The sequence below is a fragment of the Brachionichthys hirsutus genome, chromosome 5, assembly GCF_040956055.1.
Source record: "Brachionichthys hirsutus isolate HB-005 chromosome 5, CSIRO-AGI_Bhir_v1, whole genome shotgun sequence".
In the NCBI taxonomy this organism is placed as follows: Eukaryota; Metazoa; Chordata; class Actinopteri; order Lophiiformes; family Brachionichthyidae; genus Brachionichthys; species Brachionichthys hirsutus.
In genome coordinates, this window is record NC_090901.1 from 878,729 (window position 1) to 898,855 (window position 20,127).

Here is a 20,127-nt window from a genome sequence, read left to right on the forward strand (position 1 = left end):
TTTTTTGTTCATCTGATAGATTACATTATACTTCAGAACATTGCTTGGGGATGACATCTTTTGTATCTTATGTGAAAATCAAAATGAAAGTGTTGTGACTGTGAAGATGCTTCTGTAGTTGTCCTTGAGGCAGGGAGGGGCTTCATCAACTACCCCCCCAGACATTCTCTATGTGAACCTTTGTGGTTGGGGTTCAGTTCCCTGAACGCCTCGTCCTCAACAACTGAGGGGTCAGCAGTCCTTCACGATGAAATCCTGAACAGCCTGGTCCAACATGCTTCCTGGGAGCTTGAGGATCAAACCTTTTTGCTGTTGCTACAGTTGTGGGCGGGGCTTCCTCCCCAACACGGTGGCATAGTTGGTAGCATTGCTGTGGGGGGTAAAATGGCCCTGGTCTCGAATCCCACTATGGGAATGAAATGGAGCAGGGGCAGCAGGGTAGACCCGGGGCACACCTGGGCGGAGTGGAGTGGACCGGTCCAGTTCACTCCGCCCAGGTAAGGCCCTAGGCCCACCCCGCTACCTCTGCTCCACCCCACTCCCACAGCGGGACTCGATCCCAGCACCACCAGTTGAAAGGGTATAATGCTACCAACACACCACCGTGCTGGTGAGGAGACCCGAGGTAAAGTCATACCTGTCGAATAATGAGTTGCTATTTCAGACCACAGCGTGTCGTTGTGTTGTTGTGTTGTTGTGTTGTGTTGTTGTGTTGTTGTGTCTCTGACCAGGTGACGTCGTACTGGATTCGAACCCAGTGCCTCTGGCCTAATGTCAACAATGCTACTGTCTATTGACCCTAATGTTTGGCAGGGTAAAATTCAGGCCTCGGTGGTGTAGTGGTTAGCACACTTGACTCCCAGCCAGAAGGTCCTGGGTTCAATACAGAGGCGTGCAGCATGCATGTTTTTTTACAAGAATTTGAGGTTTGTTGTTTGGTCCTCTGCAGCTGTGTAGGATCCGCTGATTGATCAGCTGATTGATCAGCTGATTGAGCCAGCCGCTGAAGATGCTCTCCAGTCGTTCTTCTTTGCACGTTGTGATAATGCTGGAGAGACACTGATTTTGGGTGTGAGAGGTGTGGTGTGTGCGACACTGGACTCAGAGGGGATCTCGCCCGTGGTGTAATTTCATGGAGAACTGCCACTGCTACTATCTCCAATGGTGTGCTGTGCAATAGTGATCTGAGTACTTTTTTGACAACAAATTAAATGCAAAACTGGTCCAATCATTTTATCAATGATCAATGACAACAAACAGCATAAATAAAATGTCATTATTTTAACCAAACACAAACCAGACCATGATGTCAATATTCCTATAATTTCAGTCTAACTGGTTTAAGGTTAATATAAGTATAAAAACACTGAAGAAAAAACCACACCTACGACAGTACGATAATCTATAGAGGATTTTGGATTAGGATCAGTAGTAGACAAGAATGTCAGGAGGTGATGAATTCAGCCATTGGGTAATCTAAACTCCTGGATTTGTCTCCCAGTCTGTTGTATCTGAAATTAAGAGAGACAATTTCCTATGTTATAATAAATATATTGAGCAAAGCATAAAATGCATCATGTGCTTAATACATTTTATATTTCACATCTTTAGTCAATAGTCCATCACAATATTTTTAATATTTTATCATATATTTCATTCAATACAACAACTCGATTTTCGGACGTTACCTGCCATTTTCGTTCCTTCCCTGGTCTCAGCTGGAACACCAACCCCATACTCGTTTTCAGCAGTGACTCGAAAGAAGTAGATTCCTCCCTCCTCCAGGTCAGACACCTTGTAGGACAGTCTACGGCATTTATCTGTAAGTCTTGTCCACCCTTGTCGTCTGATGTCCCTTATATCTATAAAGTAGTTCTTGACGGAAGCTCCTCCCTCATTCTCAGGTATGTCCCAGGAAACAGTGGCGGAGTTTTTGGTCACATCTTTAACGGCTACATGCGCTGGCGGACCAGGTGAATCCAAAACCCTCACATTCAACATCAAAGAGGCAGACCCAGCAGCGTTTTGCAGTTGGACGATATATTTGCCGGAGTCATCCCGTGTTGCTCCTTCCACTGTGATGGAGGTCAGTGAGCTGCTGGTACATATCATTCCTCTGATTCGCAAATCTACATCCGCTTTGTCCCATGTCACAGTGGGGACAGGTTTGCCTGTGAAAGGCACAGACAAAGTGAAGGAGCTGCCATCTTTAACAAGCAGGGTCTTCCTCATCTCTGTTGCAATATCAAATCTAGGCTCCTCTTCTCGTTCCATGGCCGCTTGAGGGTCGGTTTCAGGGCTGGGTTCACTTAGGCCAACCTTGTTAATGGACCTGACAACAAATACATATTCTGTTCCTGATGTGAGTCCAGTAACTGTAAACTCTGTTTTATCCGTTTTATTGGCTGCAACTGTCCAGTCTTCATCTGTCGATCTTCTGAAGTCTACTTTGTAACCGGTGACTGCTGCTCCACCATCAAATAATGGTTTGCTCCATGTAAGGGTGATGGAGGACCTGGATGAATCGATTATTGTTGGCTTTGTGGGAGGAGAAGGTAGAAACTTGGGATCTTCTGCCAGAGTGAGTGGGCATGGGAGACTAGGTTCACTTAGCCCAGCAGCATTCTCAGCAACAACTCTGAATTCATACTCAAATCCCTCATGCAGGCAAGAGGCTTTGACTCGTAAATCATAGACCGGCTTCTTGTTGACGCGAGTCCATCGAACACCTTGCTTCTCCCTTTTCTCTATGACGTAACCACTGATGCGGCTGCCGCCATCCGTGCCAGGTCTCTTCCAGGAGATAGTCATCGCATCGCTGGTTGCACTTGTGACCTCAACATCCGTAGGAGGCGATGGGATAGTAAAGGGATCCATGGCCTTGACAGGCTCACTTTCCAAGTTCTCTCCTTCCCCGTACTTATTCACTGCCTTTACCCTGAAGAGGTACTCATTTCCTTTGAGCAGCTTGGTTATTTTACAAGTAGTTGCCATCATGTCTGCGTACACAAGGGTCCAAGCTACACGACTTGTTTCACACTTCTCAATGATGTAACGAATTATCTCAGCACCACCAGTCTCATGAGGAGGAGCCCATGACAAGGTGCATTTCTCTGCTGATAGTCCAGAGACTTCCAGGGGTCCAGCAGGGGGCCCTGGCCTGTCTAGGACCTTACAGGTGATAGACATAGATGTGGTGCCACCTGTATTCTGTAGCGTCAGAGTATACTGTCCAGAGTCTTTCCTCACACTCTGTGTGATAAGTAGAGAGGTTTGGGTATTTGATGCAGTTATATCAACCCTTCCCTTGTTGCCAATACTTCTACCATTCTTCAGCCAAAACACTGTTGGGTTGGGGCGACCAGAGATGTCAGCATCTATTTGTAGGAGCTCCCCTGCTTTGACAACCACTGCTTGTCTAAATTTGTCTTCCATGACAATTTTTGGTGGCTTTACGTCATGTTGTACTGTAACAGGCCCTGTGGTACCGGACGGTGGGCTGTAGAGCTCAGCTGCATTTTTTGCAGTCACGCGGAAGTTGTACTCTTCACCTTCAGTGAGGTCAGTCACTTCTAAGAAGGTGTCTAGTAAGTTGGTGAAGTTGCATTTCAGCCAGCAACTATCCGGCAACTCTTTACGCTCAGCGATGTACCCAGTTATTTTAGCTCCGCCATCATATTCAGGTTTGTCCCACGAGAGAGAAACCGAGCTGCTTGTTATATTAGTGACTGTGAGGTTGTGTGGGGGGTCACACTGGTCTCTCGCTGCCACAGGCTCAGATGTCTTACTGCAATTCCCAACACCAGCTATATTCTCAGCACAGACTCTGAACTCATATATCAGACCTTCTTCCATGCTTGTTCCCTTAAACTGACACTCGGCCACTGGGCTTTTGTTTAACTTTGCCCACAAAATGCTGCTTTGGTCTTTGCATTCAATATGATAACCAGTAACGGGGCTGCCACCATCAGTGTCTGGCTTGGTCCATGCGATCACTATGACAGACTTTGAGGAATTTACTACCCTGAGATCGGTTGGAGGGCCAGGGACCTTAAATGGATACTGTGCAACAACAACTTCAGACTCAACAAATTGGCTTTTCCCGTATCGATTCTCTGCAGCAACACGGAACTGATATTCAGTTCCCTGTGTCAGACGGGAAACTTTGATTGATGTTCTGGTGACTGTCGCTGACGCAGTCTGCCATATGGTGCTGCCTGTATCTCTCTTCTCAACAATGTAATTACTAATTTGGCATCCACCAGTGTAATGTGGAGGCTGCCATGACAGAGACATAAAGTCAGCACTGACTTCATCCACGCTGAGGTCACACGGCGGCCCTGGTCTTTCAAAGACATTAACAAAGATTTCAGCAGACGTTGTTCCAACAGAGTTGGTTAGGGTGACCTCATACATACCAACGTCTGTTCTATTTGCATCCCTGATAATTATCTGAGATGATGTGTCAGATGTGTGCACATTCACTCTGCTAGTCTCTTTTAGCAAGTTGCCATCTTTCTTCCAGGCTGCCGTTGGTGGTGGTGCACCTTTGAATGGAACATCAATCTTTAAATCATTTCCTACTTTGACACTGAATGTGTTGGAGAGCAAATTAATAATGGGCCCAGCACTTGTATCATTTACTGTAACTGGTGCCAAAAGGGACTTTGGTTCACTTCTTCCTTTCTCATTGACAGCTCTGACCCGAAAGAAGTACTGTTTTCCTTTAGTCAGCCCACGAATAGTCACTCCTGGTATTTTACTCTGTGAACAGTTTGTCCATGTGTCTTCTCCCTTAGCCTGCATTTCGACAATATAACTTGTGATTTTGCTTCCTCCATCATGATCAGGCTTCTCCCAAGAGAGTATTACGCTATTGCAAGTAACATCACTGTGTGTGATTTTGCCAGGAGGCAAAGGAGCCTCAGACACTTTAATAGCCTCCGCTGTCTCTACTGGGACTCCAGTGCCAAAATCATTCACAGCCAAGACACGAAAATAATAGAAGCTCCCTTCCTGGAGATTTTCAATCTTATATGAGTTCCTCACACAGTTGCTTGAGACGCTCGTGAAAGCTTTTCGGGTCTCCTCTCGCTTTTCTACGATGTAATGTGATATTTTTGCTCCTCCGTCAATGAGAGGTGGCTCCCAGCAGAGGAACACCGAGTCTTTCTTCACATCCTTGACTTCTAAGTTTGTTGGTGCGCTGGGAGAGTCCAACACCCGAACATTGATGAATGCAGATTTAAAACCACTGTGATTCTCAGCAGTCAATTCATATTTTCCACTGTCAGTTCTACTGACATTCTCGATCACTAACTCTGTGTATGAGCTTGTTACTTCAATTTGTGCACGCTCACTGAGGGCGCCACCTTCTTTTAACCATTTAACCTCAGGGTCTGGCCTTCCCTTGAGGTTTACCAAGAGATGTAATGTGGAACAGGCTCGAACACTGACTATCTTCCTCAAACTAAGGTCTAACTCAATCTCGGGTGCCTCCAGTTTTGCAGAAGCTATCACAGATCCAGGAACATCCACATGCTGTCCAACTCCAGCAGTGTTCATTGCACAAATCCGAAAGTTGTACTCTGCATTTTCTCTCAATCTCTTAATAGTGTAACTTGTGTTCTCGACACCTGCACTTGGTGAGCATGTAATCCACATGCCCTCTCCAGCTTCTTTTAGCTCAACAACAAATGCGCTGACAGCTGCTCCACCATCATAAATTGGCTTTGACCAGGTAAGAGATACAGTACTGCTGGAATAGTCAGTCACTTTTGGGTTGGTGGGGGGACCAGGTGGATAAATTGCTTCGCATACCTTTATATAATCACTTGGCTCACTGGGTGTGCCCACACCAGCAGCGTTCTCTGCCATTACTCTAAACTGATAGCAATGTCCCTCAGCAAGCCCTGTACATCGGAAACGCAATTCATTTAGTCTTCTTTTGTTGCATTTAGTCCACCTGATAGCATCTTTGTCACGTTTCTCCAGGATGTAACCTTCAATCTCTGAGCCGCCGTCAGTGTCAGGCCTCTCCCAATTTAGTACTACAGAGTCGCCAGTCACAGTGCTGGCTGTAGGCGTTGAAGGTGCGGCAGGTGTCGAAAACGGGTTTTGTGCAATGAAGGGTTCTGATTCCAGAAAGTCACCCACACCAAATTTGTTCACAGCAGCAATTCTGAAAATATATTCTTTACTCGGCACCAGTTTTGTAATTTTGTAACTCACAGCTTCAACATGTGACTCGATCCCCGTCCATGTAACACGGCTGGTCTCCCTTTTTTCGATAATGTAGTGGGAAACGGTGGCACCGCCATCCTTTAAAGGGGGCTTCCAGTGAAGATTACACTTCTCTGCACTGACAACTTTCACCTTCAAAGGTCCATCTGGAGGTCCAGGTCTATCCAGGACTTTCACATTAACTGTGATAGATGTGGTTCCACCACTGTTGCCGAGGCTCAACACAAAGCGTCCCCCATCCTCTCGTGTGCAGTCTCTGACAGTCAGAGTTGAATGGACGAGGGTGTTTTTTACCTCCATTCTTGGTGTAACTTTATCAATTTCTTTTCCATCTTTCAGCCAAACGACTACAGGGAGGGGCTTCCCAAAGTAATCAGCATCGATAACAAATGTCTCGCCAGCCTGAACAACAGTCGTACTCTTGAACTTAGGATCAATGAATGCTGTGGGTCCTTCAATAACATCCTGAGCGATCATGGTTACACTTTCTGAAGGTGCGCTCCAAACACCGGCACCATTCTTGGCAGTTACTCTGAACTCGTAACTTTGGCCTCCTGTCAGTCCTGTGATTGTGAAGTTATTCTCAATAACATTAGCAAAGTTTGCCTTCATCCATCTGACATCTGGGAGGTCCCTCTTTTCAACAAGGTAGCCTGTAATGGTGCTTCCACCATCATACCTGGGTTTTGCCCACTGAAGTGTGATGTTCTCTCTTGTAATGACAACAGCTTCAGGTGTTCCAGGTGAGTCACAGGGGTCTCTAGCCACATAGCATTCAGATGTCTTGCTAGATGGGCTAAGTCCCGCAATGTTCTCCACAAAGACTCTGAATTCATACTCAATACCCTCCTCCAGTCCACTTGTTTTAAAGCGAGCATCAGTTATAACAAATTTGTTTAGCTTGGTCCATAAAATGCTGTTCTTTTCCTTGCGTTCAAGGTGATAGCCAATGACAGTACTCCCTCCATCACTGGTTGGAGGCTCCCATTCCACCACCATGCTGTACTTAGTCACTGTGGATGCATAGGGGATACCAGGGGCAGTGGGCACACTAAAAGGGTATTGTGCAGTTACGACTGGTGAGGTGATTGCAGTACTCTTTCCATACCTATTCTCTGCAAACACTCTGAATTGGTATTCGCTTCCTGTCTTCAGTTTGCTGACTTTGATAGTGGTTCTCACTGTCGTTGCTGACACAGTCTGCCATTCTGTACTTGTAGTTTCCCGCTTCTCCACAGAGTAGTTGTCGAGCTGACAGCCACCTGTGTATTCAGGCGGCTCCCAAGAAATGACAACATAGTCAGAGCTGACCTCGTCGATCCTCACAGGCCCTCTGGGTGGGTCTGGCTTTTCAAGAACAATCAAAGCGATCTCTCCAGTATGCTTTCCAGCAATGTTGCTTGACGTGATTGAATACTGACCCGAGTGCTCCCTGGCACCATGTCTGATATGAAGAACTGTTAATGATGATGTATTTAAAATCTCCAGCCTTGAAGTCTCTTTAACTGCCTGGCCATCTTTTTTCCATTCCATTTTTGGTGCAGGATGCCCAACCACTGGGATCTCTACTTTTAGCTCTTCACCATTTTTGACAGTAAATGTGTTAAAACTTATCTGGAGTTTTGGCTTAACAGCATTTTCCATATCTGTGACTTGGTCAGGTTGGATTTCTGGGTTGTGTTCCCGGTTCCTTGCAGGAGTAGCAGGCTGACCTGCTGTGAGGAAATGAAAAGGTCAAATATGAAGAGCGTAAGAAAGGATTTACAGTGGGGAAACATCAAAATTATACACGATTATAAATTGTATATATGGAAATAATGAACACAAATTAATCCACGTTAAATTTCCTTTGCTGTTCAGAAATGCACATCACATTAAAAACACCCAAATAATCAGTTGAGAACTGTTATATTACCTTAACTATTATTTGAATATCTTTTAGCTTCATTTAATCTAATGCATATCTTTATACGCCGTCAGTCATTATCCAATCTGTCTGTGGCAAAGCCAAGTGCTTCTTGATCTTATATTTCTGATAAGTCTCCTATTCCAAGGCAGACCTGGCCAGGTATTGAGCTACTGCCCTGCTGTCCCAAGGCCAATCTCATTACAACTGAGTCATCCAGTTGAAAATGTATGGCATGTCATTTATATTTTATAAATAAAATAACATGGACTTCAATTTTATTTCAAAGGATAATAGCAATATTCACCACAAAGACCAAATTGCATAAATGAATGACATACCTTGGACAATGACTTTGCAGGGTGACTGGGAATCCTTTCCTGTGAGTTGGGCATTGGTGTCTGGTGTCATATTTATATTTAGATTGTGAGCATCATCTGTTGCTTTCTTTTCTGTCTACAGGGAGGGAAACGGTTCAAGATTGTCAGAGAAAACACAATATAAGACAAGGTGACATATTCATTCACAAGAACGCTTTAATTTTATTGTAAACTCTTAGTTTTTAGTGGCAATCGCCCATTTTTCCATGTAGTTCAAACTTTATCATTAGTTAATTACAAATCTTATAATGACTCTATTTCACAGAAACAGAAGACACAAAAATGAACAGTCAAAGCATAGATTTTTAGTTGTTTATCATGCTGTACAAAAGGCCTATCAATAACTTAATTATAATCTTAGATTTCTAAATGAGACTTTACTTACGTTGTCATTGCTGGCTTCCATACTCTTTCTTTTTCTTCTTTATGTTAAAAAACAAAACGTGAATTAATTTATAACAAGAAAATACCATAAATTGAATTGACTGTGGTCTGTGCCCAGCCTGAAATCTGTCCTAGATTCTCACCCCTGCCAGTTACTGCCCGTTTTATCCCTACGAGCATGTGGTGACTAAAATAACCATGATGCCCGATTGGCCAGCTGCTCATTCTTTTGAAGTTAGTGGGGCCTGCAGTATGTGACTGGGAAAAACCGGAAAGTTATTCAGTACATACAATTACAGTTTGGTCATAATATAAGTTTATGACATGGATTTGACACTTAGACATCGTCTTCATACATTTTGAGTACAGTTGGGTGTTGATGGTAATATTTTATTTTAGGACAAGCACTTTTCTGAACGTGGTACAACAAGAAAATACTAGTATACGGTATTACCAACGCAACAAAAGGGATAGATAAATATAAATAAAAATGCTAATAAAATATTGTTTTTAATGTAGATACTATTTATTCTAACAAACCCGACGCTTTATTCTGAAAAAGAAATCAGCCGGATGCGTAAAAAATAAAAACACACGAAGAAGAAACGTCTACGGAAGCTGAGATGCTAACGTGGACCGGCGAGATTAGCAAACCGGCGCTAGGGAAATACATTGAAGTGAAAATCATCCTAATATGAGAATGAGAGGCTGTTGAACCATTTTAGATGTGTTTAATCGAATCTCATGGGAATCAAGACGCCGCCTTTCACACGATAGATCAGAAACCAAGTTAAAAGGTAAGCGACGTAACAATTCAGCAATCGCAAAACAATTCCTGCAGCAATTATTAATCAGCGATGTCTCATCGATATTTGAAAAGCCATCAATTTAAGAGAAGTAATTCATATCAGAAGTAAGTAATACATGTCAGCTATTTGACTGTTATTATAATGTTATAATATTCTGAAAATGTTAAGCTGGTATTTAAAAGGGACTGACATTTTTTGACTAGACAGTACATTTGATCTATGAATCAATGTTCTATGGACAGACTATTGATGCTAGCTATCTGCATCTCTAATGGCTAATGCTCCAGCAGGAAGGCATCTAGTTGAACTATGATAATGAACCCTGTTGTTAAATCGCATGCCTCACTGTTTCCCAGCAGGTGGACCATGCTGCTTCAGTTTGTGTACAGCAGCAGGGACTTCGTTGCAGATGTGTGTTGGAGCAGTAGAAGCAGTCTCGGGGTGATGGCAAACCGTTTTGACGAGATCATCCAAGTTGGCTGGAAAGAAAGGATGGAGAGGAGGCTGTTTCGTTACCATTTGGGTGATTTACAAACACGCATCCTGCCGGGCCCGTGTGGCTATGTGGCCCAGCTGAATATTCAAAGAGGAACGGAGAGAAGAAAGCCTCAGGAGATACTGAGTATTCAGCAGGAGTTCAATCCCAAGCAGTTTAACTTTAATAAAATTAATCCAGAAGAAATCATATTTGAGATGATGAAGGCCACTGAGGGAGCGAATGAAAGCGGACGGATGGTTGTCCTGGTCAATGTCAGTCCATTGGAGTTTGGACATTGTCTCCTTGTTCCAGATCCCTCACACTGTCTTCCACAGGTCCTAACAAAGTTTGCCATCCAGGCTGGTATAGAATCTGTGCTGCTGAGCTGCAGTCCTGCCTTCCGTGTGGGATTCAACAGTCTTGGAGCATTTGCGTCTGTCAATCACTTGCACCTACACGGGTATTACCTGGACCATGAGCTCAAGATTGAGTCTCTGCCTGCCAAGCTGCTGGTTCCTGAAAAGGGCTTTTATAGTTTGTTGGGTTTTCCTGGAGGCTTTTTGTTTTACACAGATTCAGAAAGTGTGGACAAAGTTGCCAAAGCCGTCTGTCAAGTCACGGACTTCCTTGTGGCTCGTAATATTGCTCACAACCTGTTCTTCACTCGAGGACGTCCACCCTGTGATCTCATACAGAAAGAAGAGGATCACCTTTCAGGAAAAGGTGTTCGTATCGCTGTTTGGCCGAGGGTGTCCATCTTTGGCACCAAGGAGGAATCTGCCTTCAGTGTTGCTCTTTGCGAGCTGGCTGGGCATTTGCCATTCAAGAACAAAAAAGACTATGAGCTCGCCACAGAGAAGGACGTAACGGATATCATTCGGAGGTACCTTCTGTCCGATGCAGAGTTTAGCGTGCTGGAACGGCAGCTTGCTCTTCATTTGGCTTTATAATAGACTTGTTCAGTGCAGCTGCTGTTGTGTCCAAAAAAAGATCAATGTTCATTTTTTGTGAATAAAAATTTTAATGTTTCAAATAATTGTTTGACCTTAAGTGTGTATAATATCATCTTCACATCAGCAGGCGAGATTGAGTCTCGGAGCTCAAGTTCAAAAGCTGATGAAAGGTTTGTCTCGTGTCAAGAGTCACTCGATTTGCTAAAGAGTGTTTTCCGCTCTGGCGTCGCTGTCAGCATTCAGTACCGGCTGGTTTGGTCCCGTCTTTCACTCCCACTCAGTCCTGAGTAGCATCTCCAGGTCTTGAAAGCTGTGTGGGTGGATATACTGTGACTTAGTAACTGGAGCATAAACGGGGGCTGTTTGGACCGAGTCTCACCTCCCTCAGTGTGTGCATTATTGAAATTCACTTTTAGGAAGGTTTAAGTTTAGTCACCACTCGTTCCTATTCATAGACACTGATTCTGGGATAGATTAGACACCTCATTCAACGTGACTTCTCAAAATGTGAATAAGTCGACCTGTCGTTGGAAGGTCAACTTTCTATCGCATATTTCACCTACGAGTTGCCTAAACGCTAGTTTCCAGTGAATCAGACCTGGAGGGTTGGACTGCAGCTTCCGGTATGTCTGAGTGTGATTTAGCTGAAGAGAGCGGGGGCTTTGGGTAAACTGGCCCCTGAATAAATCAACCAAGCTTCATGCATATGTAACCGGATGATTGGGTGTAATTGGGTAGGCAGGTGTGCGAGGGAGCACCTGTGGCCCATTTACCACTGATTGGGGGGGCGTATATAGGTGCTTCCCCTCCCTCGTTCCAGCGTCCTCATTTGTGTTTTCCCCGTCTCGGAGGCAGGTTGACCGTAGACTGTCGCTGTCGTGTCTCTCCTTTTCATTTGTTTTCTTTTGTTTGTAGAGTGTTTTTAAGGAGGTTTTTAGAGCGTTAAATAAATATTTTGAATTAGTAACTGCCGTGCTGGTTTTCACTGTGAGCGGGCCTGTGCTTAAGTGCCGTCGGGAAACCCGCTAGAACGAGCTGGGCACCAAAAGGAAAAAAATAGATCTTTGGGTTGCAAGTCCTAAAGTGGCGTTGTTGGCAAACCATCGTCTAGCCCCATATGCCCAACGCCACATTTTGGCGTTACACATAGGAAACACCAACAAAAATGGCTTCGCTTTCCTTAGATATGAACGCTGCTTCAAGACTCTTGACAGCACTGTCTTAGAGATCAACACTAATCCCTGTTGTTTGCATCAACCACCGGAATGACATCACCAAGACTTGGTTGCTAGGAGAAGATCACTGAGCATAAGATGAGAATCAGATCAGTGCATTGATCTGTGCGTTTAGCTGCTGACATGCGTGTATGTTCCAAGATAATGAAGCAACAAAAACATTTCCTTTGGTCGTATCGCTAGACGCACTAAATTCACTGGATGAAGTCTGAAGGAGGTTTAGGTGATGAAACTCACATCACACACGCATGTTTTAATAAAAAGCTCCTTTACATTTCACCATTTGATTTATTTGAGTGAAACAAATATACTTGAATAACAAATGTGCAAATATTTACCAGCCGCACATGATTGGTTGATACACATTTCAATCATTATATTTGAGATTCACTTTGCAAAATGATGAAAATCTACAATTTGAACAGACAAACTGAGCTCACATTAAATCACACAAGTTCTGGGAGCCAGTTCTGGTCTGATATTAAAGTTGGAGCACATTTTGTGCTCTTACTCTATTAAATATGTTGTTAGTTCCTTACCTCTCAACCTCATGGATCTAAACTAGTGCAGAGCCCATTCTAGCATGTCCTTCCAGAATGAGTCGTGTGTGTGTGAGACCTGCCATGATATAACTGTTATCCACCAATGAAGAACTACATGTCTGTTGCTGCAAACAGTGACATTAATATTTTATTACCTCACTTAATGACTAGTATACCGTCACTAACACGTTCTACCTGTCAGAAAGTAAACCGGGTTTCTGGCTCTGCGGGTCTCTCTGGTTCTGCGGGTCTCTCTGGTTCTGTGGGTCTCTCTCTGCCGTCGATGTGCTCGCCTGGTTTTTGTTTTTGCTCACAGATTGTCTTTGTGTCTTCACATTTTATATTATATTATCCTGAATGAAGTCTCTTTTCTTTTCTGCAGGTGTTCATTCCACACACATTGTGCCCCCCCTCCCCTTCTGAAACTGAGCAGGAACAGCTTCACGTGTTACTTCAGGTAACGCTTCCTTCCCTCGTAACAGACCTATAAGATAAAGTCAGCCCCTGGCTCAGTCAACAGCGTGAGTGATATTGATCTAAGCATCCATCCATTCTTCTTACATTATGCTGCCAGCAGGCTAAGCGGGTTGTTCCAGATCGTACACTTGTGACATACTGTGTAATTCCTACAGTTCTGGGTCGAAGCCAGGATCTCCTTAATTCAGTGGAGGGTTTCTGTTCATGCGAACCTCAGGAAACGTTCACCAAAAACAACGACGGGAAGCCAGCGTGGAATTATTGTTATTACCTCTAGCTGCTGAAACAGATTCATAATGACTCTGCTGTAATTACCTCCTCCAAGGCGAGGTGGTGGAGGTTATGTAATCACCGTCGTCTGTCCTTCTGTCTGTCTGTCTGTCCTGGTTTCTGGATCACTTTGAAATTTTCATTAGCATTGCCATCAATGGAGCTTCAAAATTTGTTCCTCAATATCTCGTTTGATTATTGACCGATGTTTATGGAATTTGACACACTCATGTAGGGGGGGGGGTCTCTATGTTACCACCGGATTTCATCCGGATCGGATCCAGAATGGAGTCAGTAGAAAATATGACATTTTAACATTGAAACCCACTTATGGATTCAGAAATCTATTAAAAATAAACATCAACTCTGATTCACTTTAACATTTCAGGGTTGGTGTATAAAGATACCAAGAACAGTTTAGAACCTTTTGGTGCTGATCCAGATCGCCATGTGGACGGAGTAGATCCAGTTAGGAGGGGAACGAGCTGCTCGGCGGAGGTCTGTGCTCTCTGAGCAAATCATTCATCTTCTCGCCACAATGTAAATTCCTAAACTATTTTGCACTTTTACTTTGAATACTTAAGCCTAAATATGGGCTAAAAATATAAACTTTAGTCGGTAAGAAGCAACATTCCGCTTTGTCACCTCTGACGAAACCCTGCGTGGATACACATTATTTACAGTTCATGGTTCACATGATCTAAAGACACAAGCCTCACCTCATGTTTGTCTTTCTCTAACGCGACGTCAACATGCGTGTGTTGCAGGAGGTTCAAGAAAAAACATGAAACAAATACTCCATCTAGTTTTAAGGTGCTTCATCACAATGTGTGTCCAGAATCGATCTGTCTCTGTCCCCTTGAAATATACAGCAAGCTTTCATTCCCTCTCAAGTAAATATCAAATCGAATTATGATTAAATATTTGGAGCCAATTAATGGAGCTTTTGGTTTATGTGAGGCACGACGCCATCTGAAAGATGAAATCAAGTATAAATGTGGAGGGAGGGACAGTGGGAGGATCTCCATGTTTGAGTAAACATTTGTCTTTGCTCAGCCTCCCCCGTATTTAAGATGCTCAGGGCCCTTCAGGTGTAACTCTGACGGAATCCAGCCGCCTTGCTGCTCTTCTACCTTTTAAAAAGAAGACAATAAAACTTGATCCCTCAGGATGGGCTGCGTCCAGAGCTTCAGGGAAATATGTGACCGTACCAAAAGTACTAATGTTCGTCTCAGTCTTCCGACAGTTTGCTTTGTGTGGCAAATAGCTATGATCATCCTGTTTGGGGTTTTTATTCGGTACAATGTAGAATCAGATCCACACTGGATAGAATACAGACGAACGCAAAACCTGTCAAGTGACATCGAAAACGATTTCTACTTCAGATATCCAAGTAAGTGTCTCGTCTTATTGCTTCTACTTTGATTTTGTTAACATTAATGTAATAAGCACAGAATCTTTACACTCTATGCTGCATACTATCCCAACATTAATGCCCATGTGGCCCTTTGCTTTACCACAGTATTTCACAATGACTTGGGTGTTTTGCTACCAGTTAAATCCTCTACCTGAGTAGATATAGATGCTGATAAGAGACAGTGTGGATGGAATTAGTCCTGCAATGCTGACGCCCAGCCCTTCACAGATCCCATGGGGTTGACATCCCTCAGGCTTTTCTTTCCAGCTCAACTCAAGCAAAGTGTCAACAAATATGTCCTTGTACACTTGTGGTACTCGGAAGGTCTTCCGTCTGTGTGGGTTTACGGCTGATTCACACATATAGTGTTAAATGTTGGATGATAAATGTGAGCCATGACGGTTAAGGCCTCGTGCAAATATCACAAAACCTATTCGTTTTTCTGAAATCTTTTTTTATTTTTATTTTTTTGCTGATCTGTGGGAAATGGGGTCTTCTTTTCAATGTCTTTGATTTACAAATTGGAATTATGCGAATTGCAAGGTGGAGTGGGAAAGCGTCACCGCGCTCTCATGGAAGCTATGCAGGAATCCACATGCTTTAAGTATTGGCTGTCTCACAGAGGAGCCGCCTGGTCCAGAAACGGTTCGCTTTTCATATCCGATTTGTGAGAGGATTTTGTACTTTATTACCGAGACATTTTATGTCAAAAACAAATGAGCAACGTTTTCAGAGTTATTTTCTCTTCCCCGCCATCTAGCCGGAACGTGGAGGTAAGCGTGTCCTTGAGTCGTCGCCCAGCGTGCCCCCATGTGCCCCCATGTGCCGCACCAAGGGAGATGTTGTGAAAACAAACAAGCCGTCTGTACAGGCGCTATCGTCTTCCTGCAGATGATACATCAACCCTAAATCAGGACTTAATGGCAAACTCTAGGACGGGGGTCCCCAAACTCCGGCCCATTTCCACATTTGGCCTGGCCCCCTGAACAATACCAGAGACCCAAAATAAAATTTACTTATTTTCCTTTCCATACAACATGAGTAGCCTCCCTTTTATTTTTAATGATGGTCGCATACGGCCAGAAAGTTAATGTTCCAATGTTCTGTAATATCAACTTATTACATAGTAATTACTTTGTAATAACAGGGCAGGTTTCCTCACCTCCACGGTGGCATAGTTGGCAGCACTGTTGAGGGGGGCAAAATGGCCCTGGTATCGAATCCCACTACGGGAATGAGATGGAGCAGGGGCAACAGGGTAGGTCCAGGGCACACCTGAGCGGAGCGGAGTGGACCAGTGGTCCAGTTCACTCCGCCCAGGTAAGGCCCTGGGCCTACCCTGCCGCCCCCGCTCCACCCCCACTCCCACAGTTTTTTACAATAATTTGAGGTTTGTTGTTTGGTCCTCGGAAAAGTGATGTGGCCCTCACAGGAAAAAGTTTGGGGACCCCTGCTCTAGGATATAATTATCATGTAACGATACCGTATGTGGCAATTATTTCACGGTGTCATCCACAGATATTACATTCATGCAGCCACTGAGATCAGATCTGTCTGTTTATTGTACTGTGGATTACACCAAAGCAGATTTACTTTAATCCTCCGGTGCTCATCTTCCTCACCTCTCCCTTCTTAGGCTTCCAGGACGTCCATGTGATGATATTTGTGGGCTTTGGCTTCCTCATGACGTTTCTTCAGCGCTACAGTTTCGGTGCAGTAGGTTTCAACTTCCTCATCGCAGCCTTCGGCATCCAATGGGCACTGCTGATGCAAGGCTGGTTCCACTCCTTGGACTTCACCGATGGAAAGATCAAAATTGGAGTTGAAAAGTGAATATTCAATTCTTCTCTAAATACCTTCATTAGAATATATCTGACAGGAATCTATTTCTCTCCCTGTGGGATGTCTATGAAAAGAGGAAGAACCAGTTTGATTCACGCAGTCTAATTTTCAGATGGTAAACAGAAACTTCGATGACGAGTAAAGATTCTATTGTGGCGTGGCGACAGGTATGACATGTGTCCTCCTGCACTCTTACTGCCTGTAAGGTGAATGAAAGACAAAGGACTCAACGAGATCCAGATAAGATCATCGTTGGTGCAAAATAGGCTTTTCAAAGACAAATCTCGTCTTTGTTTTTAGCACAGATGTCGTTAAATCATGTTGACTTGTTAATCCAATGATCTCCCCCCCCCCCCCCCCCCCCCCTTAGTCTGATCAATGCTGACTTCTGTGTGGCGGGTTGCTTAATCGCCTACGGGGCGGTGCTTGGTAAAGTCAGCCCAGTCCAGCTGATGGTGATGACTTTGTTCGGGGTCACACTGTTTGCTGTGGAGGAATACATTATCCTCAACGTCATACATGTAAGTTTGAAATGATTCTTAAAATAGATTCATCTTCAACAATTCATTAGCTTTAGAGGGCTAATTAAAGTACCCCTCTGCCACGGCCCTTTCTCTGCTGGAGGGGTGCGACGGTCACAACTCAAATGTTGGCCATTCTCCAGGAGTAAGGCACCAATAAATGCATCCTCGTAGCTTTCAGTAAAGTACCTACTTCAACCGCTGCTGATGTGTTCCTACCTGAAGGCCAGAGACGCTGGAGGCTCGATGGTGATCCACGCCTTTGGAGGCTATTATGGTCTTTCCATCTCATGGATGCTGTATCGGCCACGCTTGGATCTGAGCCACCGGCTGCAGAGCTCCGTGTACCACTCGGATGTCTTTGCTATGATTGGTGATTTTGATTATTATATTTTTGGCAATGCGTTTCGCATTTTTCTGGAAGTAATGTCGACTCTGATGCGCCACCTTTCTTTCTGCTCAGGTACCCTCTTCCTGTGGATGTTTTGGCCGAGCTTCAACTCAGCCATCACGGACCACGGGGACGGCCAGCACAGAGCAGCCATCAACACCTACCTGGCTTTGGCCTCGGCTGTGCTCACGACTGTGGCCATCTCAAGCCTCTTCCAGAAGCATGGAAAAATAGACATGGTAACATTTTTACATCTCACAAATACATCATCAACGCGTTTCATTGTAAAATGTAGACGCCTTGTGCTCCACCTGAGCAAACTCAACATGCAAACAGCAAACCTGACGGTGCCTTGAGGCGATGGCATGATAATATCGGTTTATCACTGATATTCTCTTCCATGACAGATAGATTGTTTTTATGCTTTTTTTTCCCAGGTTCACATCCAGAATTCCACTCTGGCTGGAGGAGTCGCCGTGGGAACGGCAGCGGAGTTCATGCTGATGCCCTACGGCTCTCTGATCGTGGGCTTCTGCTGCGGCATCATTTCCACGCTGGGATACATCTACATCACGGTTTGGAGTACTTCTGGCTTATTATGAAATAACAACTACGACATTATATTCAGTTAAAACTTTTAAAGTGATCATTAGTAAATCCAAGTTACAAGCTAGTTATTATTGCTAATAAGGCGCTTAAGTCAACTGTCAGAAATCAAATCCCTTCAGCCATTTATGGAGAAGTACCTGAAGATCCAGGACACAGCCGGAATCCATAATCTGCACGCCTTGCCAGGGGTCATTGGTGGGATTGTGGGGGCCATTACTGCTGCAGCTGCATCAGAGTCCGTTTACGGCCCAGAAGGGTGAGGGAGTACCAGCTGCCAAGGGCGGCTGCAGAAAAAGAAAGCAGTAAGATTTGTGTTCTTATGTCCAGCTGTGATCTGAAATAGGAGCCCCCCCCCCCTTTTGTTCAGGCTGGCTAACACCTTTGACTTCGAGGGTGCTTTCAGAGACATGGTGCCGACGCGGCAGGGCGGCCACCAGGCTGCAGGCCTCTGTGTGGCAATCTGCTTCGGTGTCGGTGGGGGCATCATTGTGGGTAAGGAACAAGCGCTGCAGCCGCTACAGACACAAATGCAACTGAATATAGAATGTTTGTGTAAGTAACTGACGACATTGTTAAAGCAAAGTTCCAACAAGTTCAGAAAAGGGACTGTTTGTTTAATAATGACTTTATTCGGATTGTTCTCAGGTTGTATTTTAAGATTACCAATCTGGGGCGATCCCGCAGACGACAACTGCTTTGATGATGAGTGCTACTGGGAGGTGAGAGAAAAGCCTTTACTGTCCTGAAGTTGTTACTTTTTCAACACTCCCCAAACTGTTTGGGGAAAGGAAGACTCTAATTGCAGAGGTATATTTTTAAACATATTGTCTTTGTACTGTTTTTAATAGAACTGAGAGCAACAGAGAATAAACATGTAAATAAGCTTTCCAGTTCGATGCGCAGTTTAGACGAGGCATTTCCTGCTTAGCAACATCTTTCATGTCCTTTAGTTCCACCTGGGTTCCAGTTAGCCTGTTGGCTCATCATTTAACGTTTGAAGACTTTGACACGTGAACGCGTCTTTTGTATTTGATGATCGTGCAGCTGCTCTGCATTAAAGCCATGACTGATTACAGGTGCCTGAGGATGAAGAGAGTGTCCCACCAGTCCTCCAGTACAACAACCACATGCGGAACAAAGCTGTGTGAGTGTCATTTTATGTTATCTCACAACAGCGCTTTGTTCATGGAGATCATTCACAGCAAACAAAGGATGCGGGTCGAGCCTTTGTTGCGGGGAAATGTGTTGCAGTGTCCTCTCGGTGGCAGCAGAGCCACATTTGTGGCGCCCGCATGTAGCTCAGTGTAATTCCGACCCTTTGTTAGGCATATCTATTCCTAGCTTTGAATGGCATGAACACAAAATTAGCTCCAGAGAGCATGGCGCCGCTGGCACACAGGCCAGAGCTGCCTCCCTGTTTGGGTTCGGTTATTATGGGATGACGATGCAACGTTGTCCTCTGTCGAGCCCAACCGTGCAGCTTGTTGATATGGGCTTTCACAGCACAGAGGCACAAGCCAGATCTTCAAAGTGACCTTGAGGGGGGGAAGCAGAAGTCGTGTTTACTGAAGGAATGATATTTGATTTGTTCATCGAATGAAGCTTCGCTGTTTTATGTTTTGGCATTTCTATCCAGAACGGAGTCAAATTTCAGCATGGAACAGACTTGA

General features: G+C 44.4%; 5 protein-coding genes across 5 annotated transcripts; 2 read left to right on the forward strand and 3 right to left on the reverse strand.

Annotated features, from left to right (window-relative positions):
* Positions 1–879: 879 nt before the first annotated feature.
* Positions 880–3,237, reverse strand: LOC137894177 (immunoglobulin-like and fibronectin type III domain-containing protein 1). Its single transcript, XM_068739656.1, has 2 exons — positions 1,689–3,237; positions 880–1,511 (listed from the first exon to the last, which is right to left on the reverse strand). The coding sequence occupies exons 1-2, from the start codon at positions 3,187–3,189 to the stop codon at positions 1,477–1,479; spliced, it is 1,536 nt and encodes a 511-aa protein (XP_068595757.1). The 5' UTR covers positions 3,190–3,237; the 3' UTR covers positions 880–1,476.
* An 8-nt stretch (positions 3,238–3,245) lies between these two features.
* LOC137894388 (immunoglobulin-like and fibronectin type III domain-containing protein 1) lies at positions 3,246–4,806 on the reverse strand. The gene is made up of 2 exons (XM_068739870.1): positions 3,344–4,806; positions 3,246–3,252 (listed from the first exon to the last, which is right to left on the reverse strand). Exons 1-2 carry the CDS (start codon positions 4,804–4,806, stop codon positions 3,246–3,248), a joined length of 1,470 nt encoding a protein of 489 aa, XP_068595971.1.
* Positions 4,807–6,065: 1,259 nt separating this feature from the next.
* LOC137894390 (immunoglobulin-like and fibronectin type III domain-containing protein 1) lies at positions 6,066–8,935 on the reverse strand. The gene is made up of 4 exons (XM_068739871.1): positions 8,915–8,935; positions 8,491–8,605; positions 6,232–7,958; positions 6,066–6,077 (listed from the first exon to the last, which is right to left on the reverse strand). The coding sequence occupies exons 1-4, from the start codon at positions 8,933–8,935 to the stop codon at positions 6,066–6,068; spliced, it is 1,875 nt and encodes a 624-aa protein (XP_068595972.1).
* Positions 8,936–10,088: 1,153 nt separating this feature from the next.
* gdpgp1 (GDP-D-glucose phosphorylase 1) lies at positions 10,089–11,185 on the forward strand. Its single transcript, XM_068739802.1, has one exon. It carries the CDS (start codon positions 10,089–10,091, stop codon positions 11,148–11,150), a length of 1,062 nt encoding a protein of 353 aa, XP_068595903.1. The 3' UTR covers positions 11,151–11,185.
* A 3,662-nt stretch (positions 11,186–14,847) lies between these two features.
* Positions 14,848–20,127, forward strand: rhcgb (Rh family, C glycoprotein b). Its single transcript, XM_068739428.1, has 11 exons — positions 14,848–15,070; positions 16,731–16,923; positions 17,307–17,457; positions 17,683–17,830; positions 17,921–18,087; positions 18,286–18,423; positions 18,577–18,713; positions 18,825–18,949; positions 19,103–19,176; positions 19,534–19,601; positions 20,094–20,127. The coding sequence occupies exons 1-11, from the start codon at positions 14,848–14,850 to the stop codon at positions 20,125–20,127; spliced, it is 1,458 nt and encodes a 485-aa protein (XP_068595529.1).

Excerpts from the sequence above, each read along its gene's own strand:
- LOC137894177 (XM_068739656.1), bottom strand. The coding sequence starts at position 3,189 with ATGTCTATCACCTGTAAGGTCCTAGACAGGCCAGGGCCCCCTGCTGGA. Across the intron at positions 1,512-1,688 it reads GGAAGGAACGAAAATGGCAG|ATACAACAGACTGGGAGACA; the intron begins GTAACGTCCGAA and ends TCTTAATTTCAG.
- LOC137894388 (XM_068739870.1), bottom strand. The coding sequence starts at position 4,806 with ATGCAGGCTAAGGGAGAAGACACATGGACAAACTGTTCACAGAGTAAA.
- rhcgb (XM_068739428.1), top strand. The coding sequence starts at position 14,848 with ATGGGCTGCGTCCAGAGCTTCAGGGAAATATGTGACCGTACCAAAAGT. Across the intron at positions 18,424-18,576 it reads TGGGATACATCTACATCACG|CCATTTATGGAGAAGTACCT; the intron begins GTTTGGAGTACT and ends AAATCCCTTCAG. Across the intron at positions 19,177-19,533 it reads ATGATGAGTGCTACTGGGAG|GTGCCTGAGGATGAAGAGAG; the intron begins GTGAGAGAAAAG and ends GACTGATTACAG.
- LOC137894390 (XM_068739871.1), bottom strand. The coding sequence starts at position 8,935 with ATGGAAGCCAGCAATGACAAC. Across the intron at positions 8,606-8,914 it reads TGGAAGCCAGCAATGACAAC|ACAGAAAAGAAAGCAACAGA; the intron begins GTAAGTAAAGTC and ends CCCTCCCTGTAG. Across the intron at positions 7,959-8,490 it reads CTGCAAAGTCATTGTCCAAG|CAGGTCAGCCTGCTACTCCT; the intron begins GTATGTCATTCA and ends ATTTCCTCACAG.
- gdpgp1 (XM_068739802.1), top strand. The coding sequence starts at position 10,089 with ATGCTGCTTCAGTTTGTGTACAGCAGCAGGGACTTCGTTGCAGATGTG.